General features: G+C 44.4%; 2 protein-coding genes across 5 annotated transcripts in view; both read right to left on the bottom strand.

Annotated features, from left to right (window-relative positions):
• NCOA6 (nuclear receptor coactivator 6) overlaps positions 1-815 on the bottom strand; it is a 38,427-nt gene extending 37,612 nt beyond the window's left edge. For 2 of the 4 annotated variants that reach the window (XM_081009174.1, XM_081009170.1), the window contains exon 1: positions 616-815. The gene's annotated coding sequence lies outside the window, so the exon portion shown is untranslated. Of the gene's footprint in view, positions 1-231; positions 356-615 lie in introns of those variants that run through there. The other 2 variants (XM_081009172.1, XM_081009173.1) reach the window with 2 other exon arrangements.
• A 2,850-nt stretch (positions 816-3,665) lies between these two features.
• The window catches only part of GGT7 (gamma-glutamyltransferase 7), a 43,689-nt gene continuing 24,454 nt past the window's right edge, over positions 3,666-22,900 (bottom strand). Inside the window, exons 9-15 of the mRNA XM_081009243.1 lie at positions 22,358-22,485; positions 18,003-18,091; positions 16,957-17,106; positions 13,442-13,559; positions 12,512-12,649; positions 11,410-11,509; positions 3,666-10,248 (exon numbers count right to left, since the gene is read on the bottom strand). Coding sequence (XP_080865369.1) covers positions 10,085-10,248; positions 11,410-11,509; positions 12,512-12,649; positions 13,442-13,559; positions 16,957-17,106; positions 18,003-18,091; positions 22,358-22,485 — 887 coding nt within the window. The 3' untranslated portion in view covers positions 3,666-10,084. The remainder of the gene's footprint in view (positions 10,249-11,409; positions 11,510-12,511; positions 12,650-13,441; positions 13,560-16,956; positions 17,107-18,002; positions 18,092-22,357; positions 22,486-22,900) is intronic.

Here is a 22,900-nt window from a genome sequence, read left to right as displayed (position 1 = left end):
AGCAAGAGTTTTGTACCAAAAAAACAGGACTGCCTATGAGACTGGGCGCTGCGAGGCAAAGGGGCGGCCATTGTGTTTTGTCCTGGAGGTCCCCCCACCTTGTGTCTAAACCTGGGCCATTCTCTCGTAGTCAAAGGGCATCTAGTAAGCCGGGGTGGGTGGGGGGGTTGCGGGTTGAGAGACCAGGCCCGAGTGCGAGGACCCCCCCCCACCACCACCACCAACACACACACTTTCCTCCTCCCAAGTCCGGGCTCAGCCAATACGCTGCTTTTCCTGAAGCACATCCTCCCCCTGTTCCCAAAGACCTGGCACCGTCCGTCACTCGCCCTCGGTAGTGCCAGGCCTCCCCGGTCGCCACGCACGGCCCTTGGGAGGCCCCCGCCCCGCCCCCCCCTTTCGTCCCGGGCGACCCTGACCAGGCCCGTCCCTCTCAACGGCTGTCACCAGAGCCCCTCCCACAGCCGGGCCCTGCTCCCCTCGCGCCTGCTGGGGCTGCCGGGCAACTGCTCCTCCGTTCGGCCCTCCCGCCCCCCCCCCCACCCGCCGAGAACCCACCCACTCGGCCCCGCCTCGCACGCACACACCGCACGGAATCCGGTCGCGCGCGTTCACCTGGTGGCGCTGCTGCTCCCGCTTAACGCGCCCGCTCCCGGCCCCCGAAAGAAAGCAGCGGCTTCGGGCAACAACGCCGCCACGCTCCTTCCGCCGCCGCCGCTTGCCCTGGCGGGAAAGGAGAAGCGGGCGGGGTGGTGGGGGGCGGAGGCTGAGGGTGGGGAGAGGTCAGCGCGAGCCCGAACCTCCAGGACACCGACCCTCGAGCCCGGCCGCGGCTCCGCCTCCTCCTCTCCTCCTCAGGGAGGCCACGTGACGGCCCGGCTGCGCGCGCGCCGCCTTGGACCGGGAACGCGCCTCCGGTTTGGGCGGCGGCGGCGGGAGCGCGCTGTTCTATTTTTTTCCCCTCCCGCCTTCTCCTTTCCCTCACGGAGGGAGATGGGGAGGGGGGGTTGGCGCGCGCGGCAGTAGTATCTTCTCTCGAGCGGCTCGGTTAACTTTACAAATCTCAGCGGCTCGGAAAAACAGCACAGAAATGGACTTGTTTCTCCTCTCGGGCGCTCTTAAAGCCAACTTCCTTGCTTGCCGCCTCAGAGAGCTAGGAAGCCTCCGTGTAAAAAACGAGGTTCCTCAAAAAAGAAAGATGCTGAGGAGAGCTTTATCCATCTCCGCTTGCCTCAGTTATGCTACAGTCCTGATTCTCTTCAGGGGATCCATGGCTCAGTCCCCTCGGAGCTGTTGTCTTCCAGGATCCCCCACCCTTGGTTCATCCAATCTAACCCACAATTAATCCTAGAGGGAAATTTTGTCACAGGCTATTAAACCGCTTTCTCTGTCTGGCAGTAGTCCAATACATACTTAACATGTGTTGCTGTTGTGTATGCAGCACCATCACGCATACCCTCCAATATTTCTCCCATGACAATAGGAATATTCCATTATTATTATTATTATTATTAATTATTATTGTTATTATTACTATGGTTGGCTTCCAATATATATAGAAAACATAATAAAACATTTAACATTTAAAAACTTCCCTAAAGGTATGATTACCTACTTATCTCCTTGGCTTGGGGCTCGAGTCCATACTTTCCAACATTTCTCCAATGAAAATAGGGACGTTCTAAGGAAAAGCAGGACATCCCAGGATCAGAAACCAGGATGGCTTCTGTAAATCTGGGACCGTCCCTGGAAAACAGGGGCACTTAGAGGGTCTGCATCATGGGCTCCATGCGTTGTTTATGGGCATCAAGCATTATAGAGTAACGACAATTTTGCCCTGTCATAAGGCGTTTGCTGTTTATATAGTTGGTTGAAATAGAGGAGGCAACAGAAAAAGTAGAGGAAGTGGGTGCAAATGGGGAGAATGTGTGCAATCAGTACTTGGGTGTAAGCCCTGTTGAACTCTGCGGAAATCACACCAGCAAACATGCATAAACATGCACAAGGTGAGACAGGCTCCTTTTTTCTTATCCTTCCATAAAATCCCAATCTCAGCAGCCTTTTCCATTCTCATAATCATAGCATAAGGAAACATGAGCCTCTATACAACATTTCCTGTATAAGCCATCATTTGCTTCCTTCCAAGCGGCCGCTATTGGAACCAGTATCCTGGACTACACCAACCTTGGCTGATCCAGTCATGAGCCAGTGTGGTGTAGTGGTTAAAGTGTTGGACTAGGACCTGGTCTCTGCTCAGGCATGAAACGCACTAGGTGACTTCAGTCCAGTCTTTCAGCCTAACCTACCTCACAGGGTTGCTGTGAGGATAAAATTTAATTATTGGGTTACTATAATATGTAATATGGGCTACTGTAATAGAAGGTCAGAGCCAAAAGGTACCCACTCCCAGTATCTAGTTCCCAGTGTAGATAATCTACCAGGGGAACTGAAGCCATTTCCAGTTCCAGCCAAGTTGTGGATTTTAAATCAAATGTGAGCCACCTAGTCTACGGCCATACTACCTTGAACATGCCCGATCTCATCTGAACTGTGAGCCACCTAGTAGATTTTTCAGATCAAAAAACAGGCTATGAATATACAAAATAAATATTTATACAATGGTTCAGACCTTGACATGCATAGGCCTCAACCCGCTTGTTTCTATGCTACATAATATCCTTGGGTGGGTGGTGATTTGGAAAACTCTGAAATAAAAAAGGGACTCAGTCTTGATATTGACTCTGCTCTTGGTGGTGATAAGCAGGCCTCATTACCTCACATGCTAAAGTAGTGACTGCAACCCAAGTGATTTACTACTATTAGCCTTGCTCCTGTTCTTATGTGCCAAATGACTGGGACTGGAGTGGCAAGGCTGCAAAACTTGATGACAGAATCAGAACTACAGTATCTTGAATGGTGCAGTTCAAGACCTGCCCTCATGTTCAGCACCTACAGCATAGAAATAAGGTACAGTGGTACCTCGGGTTAAGTACTTAATTCATTCTGGAGGTCTGTTCTTAATCTGAAACTGTTCTTAACCTGAAGCACCACTTTAGCTAATGGGGCCTCCTGCTGCCGCTGTGCCGCTGCTGCATGATTTCTGTTCTCATCCTGAAGCAAAATTCTTAACCCGAGGTAATATTTCTGGGTTAGCAGAGTCTGTACCCTGAAGCATATGTAACCTGAAGCATATGTAACCCGAGGTACCACTGTATTTGGAATGTATTCTGTTGTATCTCATTACAGAGATGACCTGTTTTCAATCTTTTCAGACCCAGAATGCGCTTTCAACCCAAACATGCATTTGGGGACCTATCTCTTAATCGTTTACCATATATTTGCATGGTGGTAGTGCTCCTGTTGTGACCCACTTTGGATCAGGCCATGACCCACTGGCTGATCACCAATTTCCTAGATCCACAAGCACAAGGATTCCAGCTTGTGCAATGGATCTTACTCTTCCTCTCCTTTCCCCACATGCCCCACGCACCCTCCCCCAATCAAGTCCAAATGGTTGAGGGAACCCTTAGAACATATTTAGAATTTAAAATTATCACACACACGTAACGCCAATGAATTATAGCAGCTTAATCATGTGAGCAATGGGTTTCAAAACTATAGCTATAGTAAGAGAAAAGCTAAAGAGGATGCAATACCTTTGAGCGTATAATACAAAAAGAAAAGTGTTTTTATTTCTGCCTTTTGTTTGGTGGGAAAATGCATGAACATATTTCTTGTCTGTACAACCAAAGTCACAGTTGTGATAACAATGCATTTTGTGTTACTTGTTTCAAAATAAAAATGATGCTATACAGTAAACGTGTCAACTTTACAATTTGTATTCATGAACTCTGTTTTTCAAAGTATACATTGTGGTTTTTTTAAAATCCCTCTTCCTGCAATTTACCTTCTGGTAAAATTAAACTTTACGCATTTTGGTTCCCAGCAGCAAAGTAAGTTTAGGTGGTGCTTCAGACATTTTGCTCAGTGCCTAGAAGATAGGTGGGGGAGTCCACTGAGTATTTTGCTCTTTACAATCCATATGTTGATCAATCTAACACTTCACACTATAATTTGCTTAGAAGATAAGATACTAAAACAATATGCAGTCAGTCACAGATTAGAAAAGGAGAGGCCAGTTCTTTAGTGCCCTCCTGCAGTAGGTGATCTAGAGAGGGATCCCTATTGCTGGAACAGAGCTACAGTAGAGTGACTGCACACAACTGAAGACCAGTGTCTGAAAGGATAACATTCACTATTTTATATCTTATATATGATATCACATCCTTCCCTGCACTGATTAACTTAAATAACTGCCATATCCCACTGCTATAGCATACACACCATAATGAATTCAGTTTTGAATCCTTCTTTTACCCTTAAGCAGGCACTGAGTGAATCATGAAATACTCCCTCTTCACTTGGGAAAGTTGTGGTCTTCTAGATGTTACTGAACTTACAACTCCCATCATTCCTGTCCATTGGCCAACTTAGTTGAGACTGATGGAAAGTGGAGCAGAACATCTGGAGGGTCACTTGTTTTGCACCCTTGTTCTAACTACTCCAATTTACAGTGCAGTCCTATGCATGCTTACTCAGAAGTAAGCCCCCATTAAATTCAGTGCCCCTTACTGCCAGGTAAATGTATATAAGGAACAAGCATTGACCAAAAATTCAGAAGAACCCCAATCTGATACTTAAGAAAACTGTCCAGTTAGATCCAAAGCCCTTTGGAGGTGGCCTGATTCAGTTTGGCTCCAAATCTCAGTTTGGAAAGAGTCAGCTTAAGACAAGCCCTGAATCTGTCAAAGTATTCCACTTCAGTTCAAGATATAGGATTCATCTAAATCATCTGCACACCCCTAGCTTGTATAGGGTTGCAGCTCTGTGAGCTCATCTTGACTTGGGGTCACCAACCCACAGGCGTACATGTACCAAGTGAGGCCTTCCTCAGCACCCACAGCTTTCTCTCCCCCTCCCCGCACCATCACCTTTCTCTTGTAGGAAAAGAAGGCTGTCTTCAAACCTAATTTGGGTGCAGGGGTGATGACAGCATTTGGAGGTGCCACAGCTACAAGAGAAGGCTCCTTTCAAGTCTAATTCAATGAAGGAAAGTGATTGTCACAGCTGGGAAGGGGAGAGTTAACACGGGGAACCATGTTTGGCCAGAAAGCTGGATCAGATTGTGCCCAAACCTCCATGGGCCACATTTGACAGGTGGGCAGAGATACCAACCTGATGTCATAGGATGTCAGGTAGATCCAAGCCCAGCAGAAAGCAGCTCAGCTTGCATTTGGTACCAAATTTAGTGCTGAATGCAAACTGTGCTTGCCAAGAAACAATTGAAATGCATTCTAAGGCTATGATTGCTCCTTTGTAGTGGTATGGTAAACCTCTGTGTGAGTGTAAGTGTGTATGTCAGTGTGTACATGTGCACTCTGTATGCAGTATGTTGCCTCCTCAGAGCAAAAGAATGGATATATCCCTTCAGTTCATCTTATCTTCACTTGCTGCAGAAATCCACACAAGTGTTAACACATATATGTGGAAATAGCTCTAAGGGATCCATTGAAAAACTTCTGATTAATAATCTTCTATGGCTTTGTATTCATGGACAAGTTTCTAATTTTTCTCTTCTTAGCCCCCCTAAAATCCACTTCTGTTCCCATGAGGAAGAACAAATATGCCAGTTGCTCATTCCATTTTAATAAGAGATTTAACAAAATGTCTTGTCATTAGGACAGGCAAGTGTATATGGAGGAAGGATCCCTATATCAGGGATCTCTAAAAATCTGTACAAAATCAGTTTCTGTGTACTCTATGCACTAAGATGCACTGAACCTTGCTCTCCTGATATTGGAGGCTCGGCCCTCAGTTTTGCCCTCACCAGACAGCTGTTCCCAAATGGAGCCCTACCCTTTCCCTGAAGAAAAGTGAATGACACTCAGGGACAGTAGCCGGGTGAAAACTCCATTATCTATGTCCAAGACTGAGTCTCACTCTGTACAGCCCCACTGCTTCATCTCAATCACTCTATCCTAGCACCTGAAGAGGACCCCAAAATGGCAGACCTGCCCTCCCCACCAGGGAAGAAGGGGTGAGGAAAGATCTACATCAGGAACAAGGGGAGGGGGGAGACTGACATTGGGATCTGCTGCCTCTGTGAACCCTGCAGCCTCACTTTGCCTCATTCATGGACTGGACCTGGACTTTGAAACATAAGGCAGACTGTAAGCATATGTTGGTACATGCAGCCAGTGGCGTAGCATGGAGGTGCCACAGGAGCTGTTGCCCCATGCACAAAATTCTTAGGGTGCAAAATTTCTGCTCCTCTCTCACCTGAGGTCTTGAAACTGCTGAATTGCAGTGCCCTCATGGTGTTTAAGGTGGTCTGGAAGGAATCCCCTCATTTTATTATTTCCTCTTCTTGCACCCTCTTGTGGAGGCAGGTCACTGCTTCTCCCCAACCCCTCCTCTCCCCGCACCCTCCAGTCACCCCTCTGCACTATGGCTAGAAAAGGCCGCATGCGCTTTTGCCGGAGAAGCACCACAGCTCCTGAACTTCACTTGGGGTATGTGTTTATGTGTTCTGGGTTTTTTTCCTCTTTCGGAGGAGGGGGCACAATACTTGCTTTGCCCCGGAAGCTGGCAACCCACACTACACCACTGCTTGCAGCTTGGTTGATGTTGTCATACAAACATTCAAAAATCTCACGTAGGCCATTTAGCAACTTACAACAGAACAAGTGAATGAGCCCTTAACTAGTGAATGATTGTAAACCACATTGAGGTCATCAAAGGACAGTTAACATTCAAGCATAAAGCATGAGCAGTGATGGCTTCTGCAGTGTGTTTGTTCATTTATACCTCCAACATTAGGAAGGGTCATTCTTCGTATTAAGTTGGCTTTCTGTCATGTAAACGTGCACATGAACAAGACAGTATTCATTCAATTCCAGTTCATGGGATATAAGATCTGAAGCACCAGCACAGCTATTAGCAGATATACATACAGAATATGTACAGTAGCCATAGGTACAATAATATGATGGGGGAAAGCAATAAAAGTTATGCACTGATTTAATGTGAAATCAGTATAGGGGAGATATTTTTGTGGGTGTGCATTTAATATGTCAAGTGCTGTGAAATTACATTTTGTTAGGGAGGGAAGTTGTTCAAAAGTTAATGGAAGGATTCTGTACGCTGATATAATTTTTATTTATTAATGGAGCCAGAAGCAGAGTTTTTTCTGTGATTTATATGGTGTAGAACTGAATGCTTTCCATTCAGAAGAGGCCTTCATGCAATCAGTGAATACATGGCGGTGGGTGGGATCATTTATTCCGTTCACTTCACCAATGTGCACATTTTTTAGTTGAAGCTGTACCTGCAGCTGTACACACATTGGCTCTGTCAGCACACTCAGGGATCCAGGTTCCCACATCGGGCAGATAGAACCCACACCAATTCAGCTCCCGACATGTAGGGCTCCCTGTGCATACCTTCCACTGAACATGTGGAAGCTGAGGGCAGAATGTGCTGCTGTGGCATGCGCCCTGCCTCCATGCTTTCACTGATTGTCTATTTCACATCAAGAGAGTTGTTCTGATGTACCCACTATCATCTACACAGAGAACTGAAATATTTGTACATATCTCAAAGTGCTCCCAATGTGAGGTCCTCTTGACTGATTTCTGACATAATAAACTGAGTGTGTCAGCACCCGTGTCTAGAAATAATCTGAAACACTTGCCCATGTCTGTTTGTGTATTTGCCTCTAGTTTTAATAAGCAGCAGTTGTTCTTCTGCTTCACAAATCAGACTAAGACAGACTGATTTGGAGGATGTGTAAAAGTAACTTTGGGTACATCCTCCTTGACATCAACGGAATCACTTGGGTAGGAGACTTTCAGTGTTATGCATAAACTACATTTCTATTGATGGTGTACCTTTTTACTGCCTAGAACTTTGTTTTTGTCCTGGATTCTATCGCATTTCAGTGAAACACTTTCTTTGTATCTCTTTAGCACTTTGTAGGCAATGTTGTTGGCAATTCAGATGAACAGGGTAAACTTTGCAAGAGCTGAGCAGCTGGGTCATATCTGTTTACAAAAAAACTCCACTTCGAATTTATGAAGGGAAGTGAGATAAACTTGGCAAGAAGTCAGCTATAAGTCAATTAAGATTAGAATTTACAATATTTTTCCTGCCCCATTAGTATTTACAGCCAAGCCTCAAAATGCATTAATATAAACTGTCTTAATATTTTTGTTCTTAGTTTACATTTGAGAACGACAATGGTGTGTGTGTGTGAGAGAGTAATATGCAATGTCTTGATCTAGTTTTATTATCTGTATTTTCAGCATAGATTAAGAAAGAAACGAGTACACTGGGCCAAGAGAGAGTGAATATGAATGCATATGAGCCTAAATCTTCTTCTCCTCACCCCCATGTTTTGCCAGTTGTTTTTCAAAGTTAATGATTTGAAAATTACAGTTAACATAACATTTAGGTGAGAAAGGATGGCCTTTTTGTTTATTTTGGTTATGTTGGGCCTTGCTTTATGATTGGATTGCCGTGGTTTTGCCCAAGAAATGCAACAATAAGCTGAAATGGAACTGCAGCACTATGGAAAGCCAAGATTTCAGTTAAATTATTCAGTAGAAGATTACACTGGATCTGCCTGAGTTCTTTCTGCATTAAAATTTGCAATGTTATTACGCTGGTAGGGCTACTTTGGACAGTAGCACGAGAAAACTGAAGCTCAGCTTTCCCCCCAGTATAGATGTACATAGCATTATAATCCAGATCCAAAGTTGAACTACATAAATGTATTGTGTCAAAACACAACAGGGGGAACCTGCAACATGTTGAAATAACTGGCAAGATACCATAGCACTGGTGCCACCAAGAGGACACCATTGGGGCAGAGAGGCAAAATCAGAATTATAAAATCTTTCATTAATATGTGCAGAGGAGCCAATATCCTATTAGAACATGTATGCTGGTACAAATCATTTGACTCACGGGGAACATCTGAGAATGCCCGGGGCTAACTTAACCCATTGTTCTTATTCTGTATTCAGCTACTTGAGAAGGAATCATTCAGAGTTGACTAGTACAGTATCAGAAATAAATGCACTGGACACAGAAATATCTTTGCCTCATCTTCTCAGGTGAATACCAAGGTACCATTTCAAGAGCACTCATACCAGTATGTGTGGCCCTAGCACACAGTGAAGCTGAAACATCCATGACAAATACACATATTGGGAGGTGAAATGCTGGATCAGCCACTGTTTAACCTTTTTTAAATGAGTCAGGCAGCCTATCCACTTTTTTAAAAAAGCAGCCTGTACACACACACACACACACACACACACACACACACACTTATCTCTCTCTGTGTTTATCCTTGCCTTACAAGGGGGAGAGGGGGACATAAAACATTATTTTAAACTGCAGAACTGTTCCAGAGATTGGAGGAGACGGAGTAATGATGTCACATATATTAGCCAATAGGCACCCGCCGCAGATAAGATTTTTCTCATTTATCCCATTCAGACTCAAACCTGTGAAACTGTGATTCTTTCTTTGCCTTTTTAGAGAACTTGTCTCAAAACAGAAGTATGTGTATTTACAGAGGAAGGAACCTGCCACCACTGCTCTCAGAACAGCACATTTGTACACAACCAGTGGTTTGCTTCCTGAATGTTCCCAGTGCTTAGTTTAGAAATATCTCTCTGTGCATTAAATGGCTGGAATCAACCATTGACAGGGTGCTGCTGAAGTTAAACCTATTCCCTGTGCTCATATTATAATAATGCCTGAGATTCTTTTAACTCAAGTTCATAATAACAAAACAAAACAACAAAAAACTAAGGTCTGTATTGTGCCTTTGTCAGCCTTCATTGCTGCATTGGTTTTAGCATAGAAGTGCAGAGGGGTCTATTCAGCAATGGAGAAACCAATAACAAACACTGTTTGTTCCGCCTCAGGGGGAATGATAAAGGGATTGTTTGGGAACATGCACAATGTGTTTTGGAAAAAGCCTTATTTCATGAAGAAACCCATCTGGGAGTTGCTATAATATTGTGGCTCCTGCTGCATCCTCACTTCTTGGGTCTTTCACACCAATTATGAAATTGTTGGTTCTTCTGGCTCCGTGAACAAGAGAAAGGACCTCGATTTTGCTCACCGGCTGACCCCTGCTTGTAAAGTACTTGATATCTTCTTCAGGAAACTCACCTGGTGGAGAATTTTAGAAAAGATTAGTTTTATTGAAAGGGTTGGCAGCAGTCCCCATCAAGGTGCTGATCCATGTGCCAACTGGAACACAAGGAAGGCAGATCCCTGGATCCACCCTTTCCCCCCCCCCCCTATGCAGAGGAATCATGTGCAGTCTTGTGTATGTAGAACATCTGTGTCAACATGCTCACATTTCCTACCTATAGGATCAAGGCACAAGTGCTTTAAAAGAGTTGTAGGGCTTGGTGTATTAATAAGGGAAGGTACCTAAGCTAAATAATAGGAAAATGGCACAATAAATATGCATTTGACTCCCTTGACCATACAGTTAGGGGTGGTCAAACACCAGCCCATGATTCTGATCTGGCCTGTCAAGTTTTTGCAGGGGGAGGGGGCAGTCACAGCCCTATTTACCAGTTGCAATAGAACTGACTAATGAAACACATTTTCTTTTCCACCTCCATTTAGCGCCCATGTGCCATGATGGGGAGGAAAATACCTTTCCTTATTCCTCTGTTGATTTTACCTGCCTTTCTGCTGTTGGAGAGCAGATCAAAGTGCTTTACAAACATGAAAGAGAGCTTGGATCTCCCCCAAATTTCTTGAGTCAATGCTCAAGAAAACATGGTAGCAGACTGAAGAGCTCTTTCCTGTTTCCGGGGGAAAGGCCATAGCTCAACAGCAAAGCATTTGCTTTGCTTGCAGAGGGTCTGAGGCTCAATCCCTGGAATATCCAAGTAGGGCTGGGAGAGTCTTTTGCCTGAAATCCTGGAGAGCTGCTATCAGTCAGTTCCAAGTTAGATGGACCAATGGCCTGACTCTGCATAAGGCAGATTCCTAGGTTCGTTCTGCCCACACTGCAGAAGAGGGAAAGTGGCTAATATTGCAGGTAACATAAGCAAAAGTGCAGAAGCATTGCTTCCACTTCACCAGAGTGAAGTTTCCTTTTCAGCTTCTGCAATGTAGTCAGATACAAAAAGATTCTCCCATCTTACGACAGCCATACGATGAGGTTCAACAAACCATGTCAAGATGAGGAAAAATTACAGAGTAATCTTAGATGTCTCAGGGGGAAACCCTCACCCTGTTTCACTTGTGTCTGAAATCACAGAAGTGAAATAATAAAAGCCCAGACTTCAAAGATCAGTGATCCATACTTACTGTCAACTTCCAGGATATTAGACTGAAGTTGAGGATGAAGCCGGCCTAGCGAAAGACTCTCACTCAGGTTCTTGTTGTAGGTCAAAACGTTTACTAAAACCTGTTAAAAGATCAGATGAAGCAGATGCTAAGGTTTTTGATGAATTGTTTGTGATGGAATCTTGAGTCTTGTTCAGATACTCAAAGTGAAGATGCAGGAGCATGGCTGACACACCTGCCTTCCACCTGTTTGTGGGTATGTCTGCATAGTGGCTTATGCTTTTGGACCTCTACCTATGTACGCATCAGTTATGTGATCTGTACACTAGAAGAAATAGGGTGTATGGATCACAGTATTGGTGTCTGCATCAAATCATCATTCAATAACCTAAGAAGAGCCTGCTGGATCAGACCAATGACCCATCTTGTCCAGCATCCTGTTTTCACAGGGGCCAACCATTCTGCAAACCTGTCCTCCAATGTCTGGGAGTCAGCTATCCTGAAGGGATGGCACTATAGTCATGATCACACACTCCACTTATGCATCCATTATGAACTTATTCCCTCTCCCCAAAAAAGATTAAGTACTTCTATGCAGTCAAAGCCCTTAAGATCAGTGCTATTTTTCTAGAGAAGGAGGTGCCAGAATTCACCACAAACACCTCCCTTGTTCTCTTATAATGGCAATGGCACCCATCTGAGAGGTGCCAGAACTGAGTTCCAGCAAATTCCAGCTGGAAAAAAAAGCCCTGCTTAAGACTAGTATGGTGGTCACATGCTGACACTGAGTGACAGTATTAAGTAGCACAGTTCGAACAACTTTTCACACTTCAAAGCCAATTTACGACTTCAGTAAAAGCTCGGCCCAAAAGAACTGTAGTGCCATCCCAAGGCATTTTACGGTCAGAAGCAGAATCAAGATGGCGCCTATACCACACGCAAACACACAGGTCAATGTTTTTTAAAAGTGTTTTTGCATCAACTCAGACATTTGTTCTTGCCTTCATCTATCCCCTCCCCCCCCCACCTGCCCCTGGCAGGGCTGGTCCTGGAGAACCAGTTCTTTCTCTTGGTAAGAAAGGATATTATATTGCAAGCATCCATCAGTGCTCAGAAGACTGACCTGTGTTATGCTGCTCAAAGCTTTGTCACCACCATTGGCTCCCAAACAAAGGTAAGTCCCACACATCCCTTCTGATGGCCGGACAACAGTGGGTAGCAAGAAAGACAGCGGCCTTTTCCCAGGCTGAATAAAGTTCCTCTGCAGGAAAAATAATTTTGCAAAGCACTGTTAAATATATCAATAGGAGCCTTTCCCCCTCAAGCTTCTGTTTCCTTGAATCTCTGAGGTAATAAATACCATTACCCAATTACCAGACAGGTTCAAATCAGCTGAATGTCAGAAGCCTTTTTCAAAGAGCTGGGCAAGATAGCACTTTGAAACGGTATTTGGAAGACATCTTCAGAAACCTCTGTCAAAATGCTATTTTGCAAAGCACTTTGAAAAGGCCTTCTGAGTCAGCTGGCTGTTGGATCTTCAGAAGCCCCTTTCAAAGAGCTATTTTGCACAGCTAAGAGGTTTTTACTTGCAGTACACCATGGTTTCATTTGAGCCATATATGATGTCAGGTGTACAGCAAGTGGGAGTGGTTTGGTCAAGATGGCCTCAGGAGCCAAATGGGGAAGCGAAGCAGTCCTAATTAGACTCATGGGCCAGAGTTTCCCCACTCCAGCAACAGGGTATCTTTCACAGCACACACCCAGATAATATCACGTCACATTTATCTAACGACATTCACTGCAGGAAAACCAAGGCTCTTTATGGAAAAATATTTATAGTAGACACACATTGGAAAGTCAAGTGGCTCTGAAAACAGGTTAAGAGCTAAACTTGCCAGCCCAGCTGTAAAACCACACATATCGTGGCAAATAAAGGACTCCTAGATCTTAATTATCTGATGGATACATGCACTTCATCAATCATTGGTGCCATGCTCACATACACTTACTATTCATTTGACTATTCATGTCAGACAAATTCATAATTTATTACCAAGCCAGAAGATGAATGGCCTTCTGTTTCGTTCATCCAAGAAAAATCCAGCATCTGACTGTTTAGAAGGATTCCAGAAGAAGTCATTATTCCACTTCCAAATGGCCGGTTCAAGGAACTGGAAACGGACACACACAAAAGTTTGTGAGAATCCAAATTCACAAAGTGATTCACCTGCTGCCCCAGTGCTTATGGTTCTCAGGCTCCTTGTTCTTCCCAGTTCCCTGATACACCCTTGCTCATGTCTGAAACACCTTAGGCAATAAAGAGAGTCCTGCTGGGTCAGACCAGAGCTCAGACTAGTCTGGCATCCTTTTTTTTCACCAGATGCCTATGGAAAATCCAGCAATAGGGTATGAGGGCAGTAGCTCTCTCCTGCTGTTGCTTCCCAGTAACAGATATTTGATGTCATGTTGCCACTGGAAATTCATCCATCATGACTATGAGCCGTTGACAAACTGATCATCCATCATTTTGTCTTATCCTCCTTTAAAGCCATCTATGGCTGCATTCACACTGCAGTTTATTCAATTTTCCCAACGCTTCCCTAGCCACTAATTTTCACATCATATCCAAATTTCACATGACATAAAAACCACATTCTGAAATATAGTGGAATATAGTGCTAGTTTCGTGACCATGTTATTTGCTTTTTTCTTGGCTGATTAGAGCGTGTCCAGACGAGGTGCGGGCCCTCCTGGGGGATATCATCAATTTGTCCCTTGGCACGGGGACATTCCCAGGGGAACTGAAGGAGGCAGTGGTGCGCCCGCTCTTAAAGAAAACATCATTAGATCCTTTAGATCTATCCAATTACCGCCCGGTTTCGAATCTTCCGTTCCTGGGTAAGGTGATTGAGAGAGCGGTTGCTGAACAGCTTGGTGGTTTTCTGGATGAAACATCGGCTCTGGATCCATTCCAGTCCGGCTTCCGCACTGGTCATGGGACCGAGACGGCTCTAGTTGCCCTAACAGATGATCTTCGTAGACAGCTGGATCGAGGCGGGTCGGGGCTGCTGATTCTTCTAGATCTGTCAGCAGCTTTCGACATGGTCGATCACGAACTTCTAGACCACCGCCTTGCCGACGTGGGGATCCAGGGCACAGTCCTTCAATGGCTGCGCTCGTTTCTCTCTGGTCGGGGACAGAGGGTGGCGCTTGGGGGGGAATTGTCATCGCGCCACTCCTTGGTGTGTGGAGTACCTCAGGGTGCGATACTCTCCCCGATGCTTTTCAACATCTTTATGCGCCCCCTCGCCCAGCTTGTTCGGAGTTTTGGGCTGGGTTGCCATCAGTATGCCGATGACACCCAACTCTATCTGTTGATGGATGGCCATCCTGACTCGGCCCCAGACACACTGACTAGATGTTTGGAAGCTGTGGCTGGATGGTTTCGTGGGAGCCGGTTGAAGCTAAATCCTTCGAAGACAGAGGTCCTGTGGCTGGGACGGGGCGATATGGGATTGGGGGGGCAACTCCCATCTCTTGCGGGGGCGCAATTAGTGCCAGCACCGTCCGTTAAGAGTTTGGGTGTAATCTTCGACACCTCCCTTTCCATGGAGGCGCAGATTGCAGCTATAACAAAGGCGGCATTTTTCCATCTCCGCCAAGCTAAGCAGTTGGCTCCTTACCTCTCTCGCCCTGACCTAGCCACTGTGATCCATGCGACGGTCACCTCCAGACTGGATTATTGTAACTCGCTCTACGTGGGGCTGCCCCTGAGACTGACCCAGAAACTCCAGCGGGTGCAGAATGCTGCAGCGAGACTCCTTACGAGGTCTTCGCTGCGAGATCACATTCACCCGGTGCTATACCAGCTGCACTGGCTCCCGGTGGAGTACAGGATCAGGTTTAAGGTGCTGGTTTTAACCTTTAAAGCCCTATACGGCCTAGGACCCTCGTACCTACGGGACCGCCTCTCCTGGTATGCCCCACAGAGAAACTTACGGTCTTCGAATAAAAACATCTTGAAGGTCCCAGGCCCCAGAGAAGTTAGGCTGGCCTCAACTAGAGCCAGGGCTTTTTCGGCTGTGGCTCCGATCTGGTGGAACACTCTGTCACAAGAGACCAGGGCCCTGCGGGACTTGACATCTTTCCGCAGGGCCTGCAAGACAGAGCTGTTCCACCAGGCCTTTGGCCAGGGCACAGCCTGACTCCCTCCCTCGGCAATCTTCGCGGAGCTCTGGCCCAATGGTTGCCAGTGGCTTGAATTAATTAATTTTATAACGAATGATTTTAGACTGTTGTTTATGCTGTACTTTTGTACTGTTTTATTGTTGTTAGCCGCCCTGAGCCCGGCTTCGGCTGGGGAGGGCGGGATATAAATAAAATTTATTATTATTATTATTATTATAACAGAGCTCTCACTCCCAGGTGCCGAATTTTGCTAAAATCCACCTGATTATAAAGCATTTGTTTTAAAAAATCTTACTCCCTCTTTCTAAGGGAATGTCCACAGCAGCATTTCATTCCAAACAGGGAAGCTTAGCTCAATTATTTGTGCCAAAAGAGAAATGTGCAAGATCTAAATGTGGATGTGCAAGATCTAAAAAACAAGTGGAGAAGGAGACAAAATGGTCGCCAACCCTTGAAAAACTATTGAAAAATAATCATGGAACAGACTGTGGACAAATGCACAATACAAATCCATATTGGCAACAACCAGGGAAAGAGCCCTTAAAATGTGCATAGCTGGAACTTAGCACCTAGACGCCTAACGTATATAAACTGAACATTTCTCCCATGTATTGGAAAGGATGTACTACTACAGGGATATATCAGAACATGTAGTGGGGGTGTCTAAAAATAGAAAAATTATGGGGGGGGGGAAGTATTTACAAAAATATATTGGATTACAAGGCAGACAGTCCTCATGACCCCAGGACTGGCTCTACTTAACCTGTATAGTCACAATATATTGCAAACTAGAAATGAAATAGTCATAACACATCTATTAACCGCTACAAGATCAACTATTGCGAGGGCATGGAAATCATTAAAATCATTAACTAAGGACCAATGGTATAATGCAATTTGGCAAACAGCATTATTGGAAAAACTGACACAAAAAATTAAAGGTAGCAGGAGGCCAAAAGAAACAAGATAATTTTTATGCAGTCTAGTGTGACTTTATTGATTACACAAATAATGAGGCATGTGGTAGAACAGTACCCATAGTTTGCAGCACAGTCTGATGTGCATCAAGTATATATTTTGTTTTATTCCCCCCCTCCCCTCACTCCCCCTTCCTGTAAATTATAATTGTTGTTGATACAAAATACCTTTTACGTATGGTCACCAATCTAAGCAGTACATCATTTCATATCTGTAATAACTTTAATAGTTTTGTTATATACACTTTGACACAATTTTGTTAATATGTCCAGAAACATTTATCTGAGTGTTTGTTTTATTTTTCATTTTATGTAATTGTTGCATGTCACATGCTGTAATGTCAACAAAGATATATCTTAATGCAAGCATGTTTAACTGTGTTGCCCGCCCCAAATGCTTTACCTTACAACTGCAACAATGTAGTCATCAGGTCCCATGACAAGGACCTGACTTGCAGAGGGTCCACTTTCCATGGAGAAATGTGGAATGCCATGATCAGAGGGGAACGACTGAGAGTCAATCTGTTGTCGCAGGAAATTTGCCTTGGATTTACTGCATTGACAAGGGGGGGGGGGAGGGAAAAAATAAATTTTAAAATCATACTGTGATGGGGGAGCAGGGGATTAGAACTAGGGGAAAGAGGTATAAAAAATCTATCCCAAAAATTTATTTAACAACAAACCAATGAAACAGAAGAAGTATGTTTTATTCTGTTGTGCTTTTTGAATTTTAAATGTTGTGTTTTGTCCCATCCGCCTCCTTCACAACTGGTGATGCTGTCCGGAGCTAATGGAAACTGTAGTCCAAAACATCTGGCGAGTACCAGTCTGGGAAAGGTTAGCATATAGCAACAACAACCTTATTCTCCCAAATGTGGAGGAGGTAGGTAGCTAAAATGGCACCAACACCCCATACAGAAGAGGGAGGCATCAGAAGTGTTGAAGGGACCCCAAAATTTTGCAGAAGTACAAAAAAACTTTTTTGGGGGGGGAGCTATAACCCAGGGGGTGTGAAACTCCCCCCCAAAATCATGTCAGCATGGTCAGTGGGCTCAGAATACTGGCTGGCAGAAAAACAGGGTGGGTGGGATGAAGCAACCTGGAAGATGACATGGCCAACTGGCTGGAATCAGGAACAAGGACCCTCCATATGGCAACATCTTGTGAGAAGCCCCACTTCTCTCTCAGGATGCAGAATTCCTCAGCTTCATCCCCCAGTCAATGACATCATATCACCTGAGTGCTAGTTTTCTGTATCTGTGAAGCCTCTGTTGCCAGGCAACATCAGCTCTCTTAAAGTCTGGCCACCCACAGCAGGTTAGACGGTCTCGACCTACTCCCCATTGCCCAGAAGACAGAATGACCCAGAAGAAGTCGGCTGCCTCTAAACGAAATGACACAGAATATGTCAACATAAAAAATGATTGTTCATTATGAATCTAGACTTACCTCATCATGTCTTCTACGCTGTGAGAAATGGACACATCGTAGAAAGGGTCCCCCAAACTGCTAGCTAGTGCCAAGACGACTTTTAGTGTCTACATTGAATAGAAAGGAAGACAAAAGGAGTCACGTTATGAAGTAGCCCACCTATTCCATCTCCATTGAACAGTGAGAAGTGTGTGCTCTCATGGCAAGATAGTGCCACTTCCTTTCTGCCTAAACTTATCGCTCCGTTCTCTCTATTATACAGTAATGAGTCAGGCTAGGTGAGACATGAGCTACACGTTTGGATCCCATGACTAGGATTCTTCCATTCCAAATCATACCCAGCATGGCTTCTGTTAGTTTCGAAAAGAAAGAGGCTGTGATTTGTGTGCTCACATGAACAACATACATTTAAAGCACATGGCTCCCCTCCCCGTACTTTATGCTTTTAGCATCTTAGGAATTGTAGTTCTTGGAGGGTAAACTGCTATTCACCAGATTCTTTGAAGGAAGCCAAGTGCTTATATATATATATATATATATATATATTCCAAATTATTACAAATCAAACCAAACTACTTTAATTTAATGCAATTTCTTAATATCAGGTTTCCCGCTCCTGTTGCAAACATATGTCAATCATTTCCTCCCCTAGCTGCATCATTTCTTATTTAGTGTCCAGTGTTCATCCTTCACTTGCTGTTAAACCATTCTTCCAGCTGACTGCCTTTTCCTCCTTACAAACAGCGTCTCTGTTACAACTTATAAATAAAAAATCCAGTTCACATGTGTAGTCCTTCATATACATTTTTGCTCCAGACCTGGTGTCCTGAGTTCGTTACCATCTTCCATTGTTCAGTTCTTTGCAGTGCTTATCTGGAAGGTACAAGGTCCATTCCTTCCGCTGTTTACAGACTAGCATAGGAGCCACTGCCATAAATAACTAACAGGGTGCACTTCCAGCTTCTGCCATTAAAATTCCCCTCTGGAGTTCTTTCTTGGCACACAGTTAAAAGCAATATCTTTTCTCAAATTCAGCCTCTTTTCCACATCTGTTCGGGTGCAGCTCATTCTCCCACCCCACCCCCTCCATTCCTCCAACAACACTCCAGTCCAGATAGTCATAGATAAAATCCATTCAGCTTTGATCAAGGGGGGGGGCACAGCAAAACCATATTAAATTCTTTATTGAGCATAAATCAAAAGCCTCCCCCCTCTTTTTTGAAGTTTCAGACAGAGTAACAAAGCAGGGGAGGACAAGAAAATAAAATACAATTTGAAAATCATAAGAAAGCACAAAGCATCTTGTCCTCCCCTTTCCTTTCCCAGCTGTTGTAGGGATTCCCAAGCTTCAGAAAAGCATAAAATGCCTTCAGAAAGCCAGGCCCAGTCCTTTTGGCAGCTGATTGATTGCAGCCTATTAGCATATGTCGGTCCAGGAGTGCCTCTTAATTAAAGCCAATAGTCCAGATGAAGGAGGAACCATCCACAAATCATGCCAGTAATGGAGGCTTGTCCATGGCGGGGACACACTCCCAGGTCATTCCCACTCTGCCTTTGACAGACATGGGATTGTGTGGCACTGAGGGATGCAGTGAACTCCCTAGACCCCACTGTGGAGCATTGTGAGGATTTATGCCTCATACCGGTAAATCCTCTTTCCCCCCTGCCTGAACTTCCTTGCAGGCCCCAGAGGGCTACGAAGAACAACCACCATTGATCATGGGCGTGACCGGAAACTGTAAGCCAAGTGCTTTTAATGTGCATTTAAATTTGCTTTAAATGTATGGTGTGGGTGTGATTTTTTGGGGGGTGACTTAATCTTTGCCACAAACCCCTACCCTAAATACTGAAGCTGCTGTTTTCTGCTATTTGTTAAACATAGCAGCTGGGGAGGGTGTGTGCGACATTTTCAACAGACATAATCATATGGAGAATTTTTTTTTTTCTAAAAAGCCTCTCATCCCTTCTGGATCAGAGCCACATCACCCAGAAGATCGCAGCCACAGAGATAAGAAAAGAAGAGTCGTTCCATTGTCTGGAGAGGTCACTTCCTGTTCTGCATAGAGAAACCATTTTCAATGTGGCCCAGCGATGGAAGTGCACGGCTATATTGAGGTAGCACCGGTGTTGACATTTTGGCACCCCTAATAATTTTGCACCTGGGACAAGTGTCCCTGTGGCCCCCGCCACACTGCATCACTGGTTGCAGCAAAAGCAAAGGGAGTCTTGTGGCAACTTAAAAGCAGATAGATTTATTGTGGCATAAGCATAGGCCATATGTTAGGGTATTTATTAGTGTATAGCAGACATAGGCAAACTCGCTCCTCCAGATGCTTTGGGACTACAACTCCCATCGTCCCTGACCACTGGTCCTGTTAGCTAGGGATGATGGGAGTTGTAGTCCCCAAACATCTGGAGGGCCGAGTTTGCCTATGCCTGGTGTATAGTGAAAAACATGGAAAGCAATGGGCCCAAATGTCCATGAAATGCAAGAAGTCCCATCTGTGACAGTTCTATGTAAAGCTTAAATATAGCGCCTGTTCACAACAGCAGTAATAGTTTACAGTTTTGCTATCCTAATTTGATGCCTGTTGTATGTAGTAGAAGAAACCACTGTCTCAAATAAGGACTGCACCAACAGAATCAAACTTGCTGCTAAATTCTAGTTCCGCAGTTTTCAAGTTCCTTTGTTGAAAAATTGTCTGTCACTAGTTTCTAAAGTCTGCAATTCCTTGGTCAGATTTGGTTCCCTTTATCCTTTTAAAAAATATGGTTGCTGAGCTGCATGTAATACTTATCTATATGCCACTATATAAAAACTGGTGCCCCTTTGAAAAGGTGTCACATTCAGAGGCCACAGAACCTGATCACTGTTGTCTGTAATAATGTTTTATGCTACTGGCCAAATTTCCCATGATATGCAAGATGCATGGTTAAAAGATACGCCACAAGGAGGTGCTTTCAGCTAATACACGTCAACTATTTGCTATGTTTGCCTTGAGGAAGACAGATACAAAAAAAATAGCAAACGGGTAGTTCATATTCTTTTCTCTTCCAAAAATCTTATAGTTTGAATCAGCTGACTGAAGACTATAATGTCTTCATGCAAAGACCACTAGTTTAATTTTTTTTTTTTAACAACAGTGCATTAGAATGCAGCAAGCCTCTGGTATTTTTATGTTACTAAATCCATTTATGCAAATATACAAAGCCACATTCACACCATACATTTAAAACACTGTGACATCATTTGAAACAGCCACGGCTTTCCCCAAAGAATTCTGGGATTTGTAGTTTGCTAAGGGTGCTGACAGTTGTTAGGAGAGGTATAGCCTTCCCTGCCTCAAACTGCAATCATCAAAGTTTCCTGTGAAGAAGGAATGACTGTTAAACCACTCTGTGGATTGTGAGGGGAATAAGGGTCTCCTAAAAACTCTCTGCACCCTTAACAAATTACAGCTCCCAGAATTCTTTGGGGAAGCCATGGCTGTATATAGTGATATGATACAGATTTAAATGTATGGTGTGAATGTGGCCCTAGGTGGTGATGACCACATTAAGTGCTGAGTATTGTTTTTACTACGGGACACGGGTGGCACTGTGGGTTAAACCACAGAGCCTAGGACTTGCCGATCAGAAGGTCAGCGGTACGAATCCCCGTGACGGGGTGAGCTCCCGTTGCTCAGTCCCAGCTCCTGCCAACCTAGCAGTTCAAAAGCACGTCAAAGTACAAGTAGATAAATAGGTACAACTCCGGCAGGAAGGTAAACAGCATTTCCGTGTGCTGCTCTGGTTTGCCAGAAATGGCTTAGTCATGCTGGCCACATGACCCGGAAGCTGTACACCAGCTTCCTCGGCCAATAAAGCAAGATGAGTGCCGCAACCCCAGAGTCGTCTGCGACTGGACCTAATGGTCAGGGGTCCCTTTATCTTTTTTGTTTTTACTAGAGATGTTTCCCTGGCAGGTTCACTAGAAGAAATTTTAACCAGCAAGTAGAAAATAAGGCTTTTAGGGCATAACAGATAAAATAAATTGGATTTCAGTTCCAATGAGCATTAACTCAAAACCCATGATGATAGAAATTTTGCGTTGCATCCAATGCTAGTCCTATTCGGAGATGATCCATCAAAATAAATTACCATGACTCTCTTAAGAGTATTAATTTCAGTGGATCTACTTTGAGTAAACCTTTGTTGGATTCAACCCTTTGTCACTACATAATAACCCATTCAAGTAACTGTGTTGGTTTATGCTGAATTACAACCATTTACAGTTTCTTTTCCTATATGACTATCCCAAAAGTTCTCAGAGAAGGCACAAGACCACATCACACCATTGCCAGAAACAAAATATTCTGTTAAATGAGTCATACCTCTGTTATCCAGTGGAGAATATTTTCTCTGGCTACCTGACTGGTGATATTGAAACCCTCAAGGATGTTCAGAGCTGTGATCAGGGCAGGACCTACATGTGGAGGTGATGGACTGAGAACAAGGTGGCCTGTTACAGTAAAGGAAGAAGAAAGGTAGGTATTTCCACCTTTTGTCCAGAATGCATTGAAATGACAGTTCTATGAAGCCAAAGGGCACTTCATGTGCAACATCTACATGTCTACTCAGAAATAAGCCTCACTGGGTTCCCTAAGATTGCAACTTAGGACTTCATTTTCCCAGATTGCAGCGTGACAGCCTCTGATGTGTGGAAAACTGTTTTGAAACAAGTGTTTGAAAAGCTGCTTGTGTGATGGACCGGGATTGGGGCATAGCTGTCAACTTTTCCCTTTTCTTGCAAGGAATCCTATTCGGAATAAGGGAATTTCCCTTAAAAAAAAGGAAAACGTTGACAGCTATGGATTGGGGCTTCAGATGAAACACTGTCTGGATCTGCAACATGACCTTCTTCATTCAAAGGCAGG

This window comes from Podarcis pityusensis, assembly GCF_964106645.2.
Source record: "Podarcis pityusensis genome assembly, chromosome: 6".
NCBI lineage: Eukaryota > Metazoa > Chordata > Lepidosauria > Squamata > Lacertidae > Podarcis > Podarcis pityusensis.
Note: the sequence above shows the minus strand (reverse complement) of the source record. Positions and strands in the feature narration are given on the sequence as shown.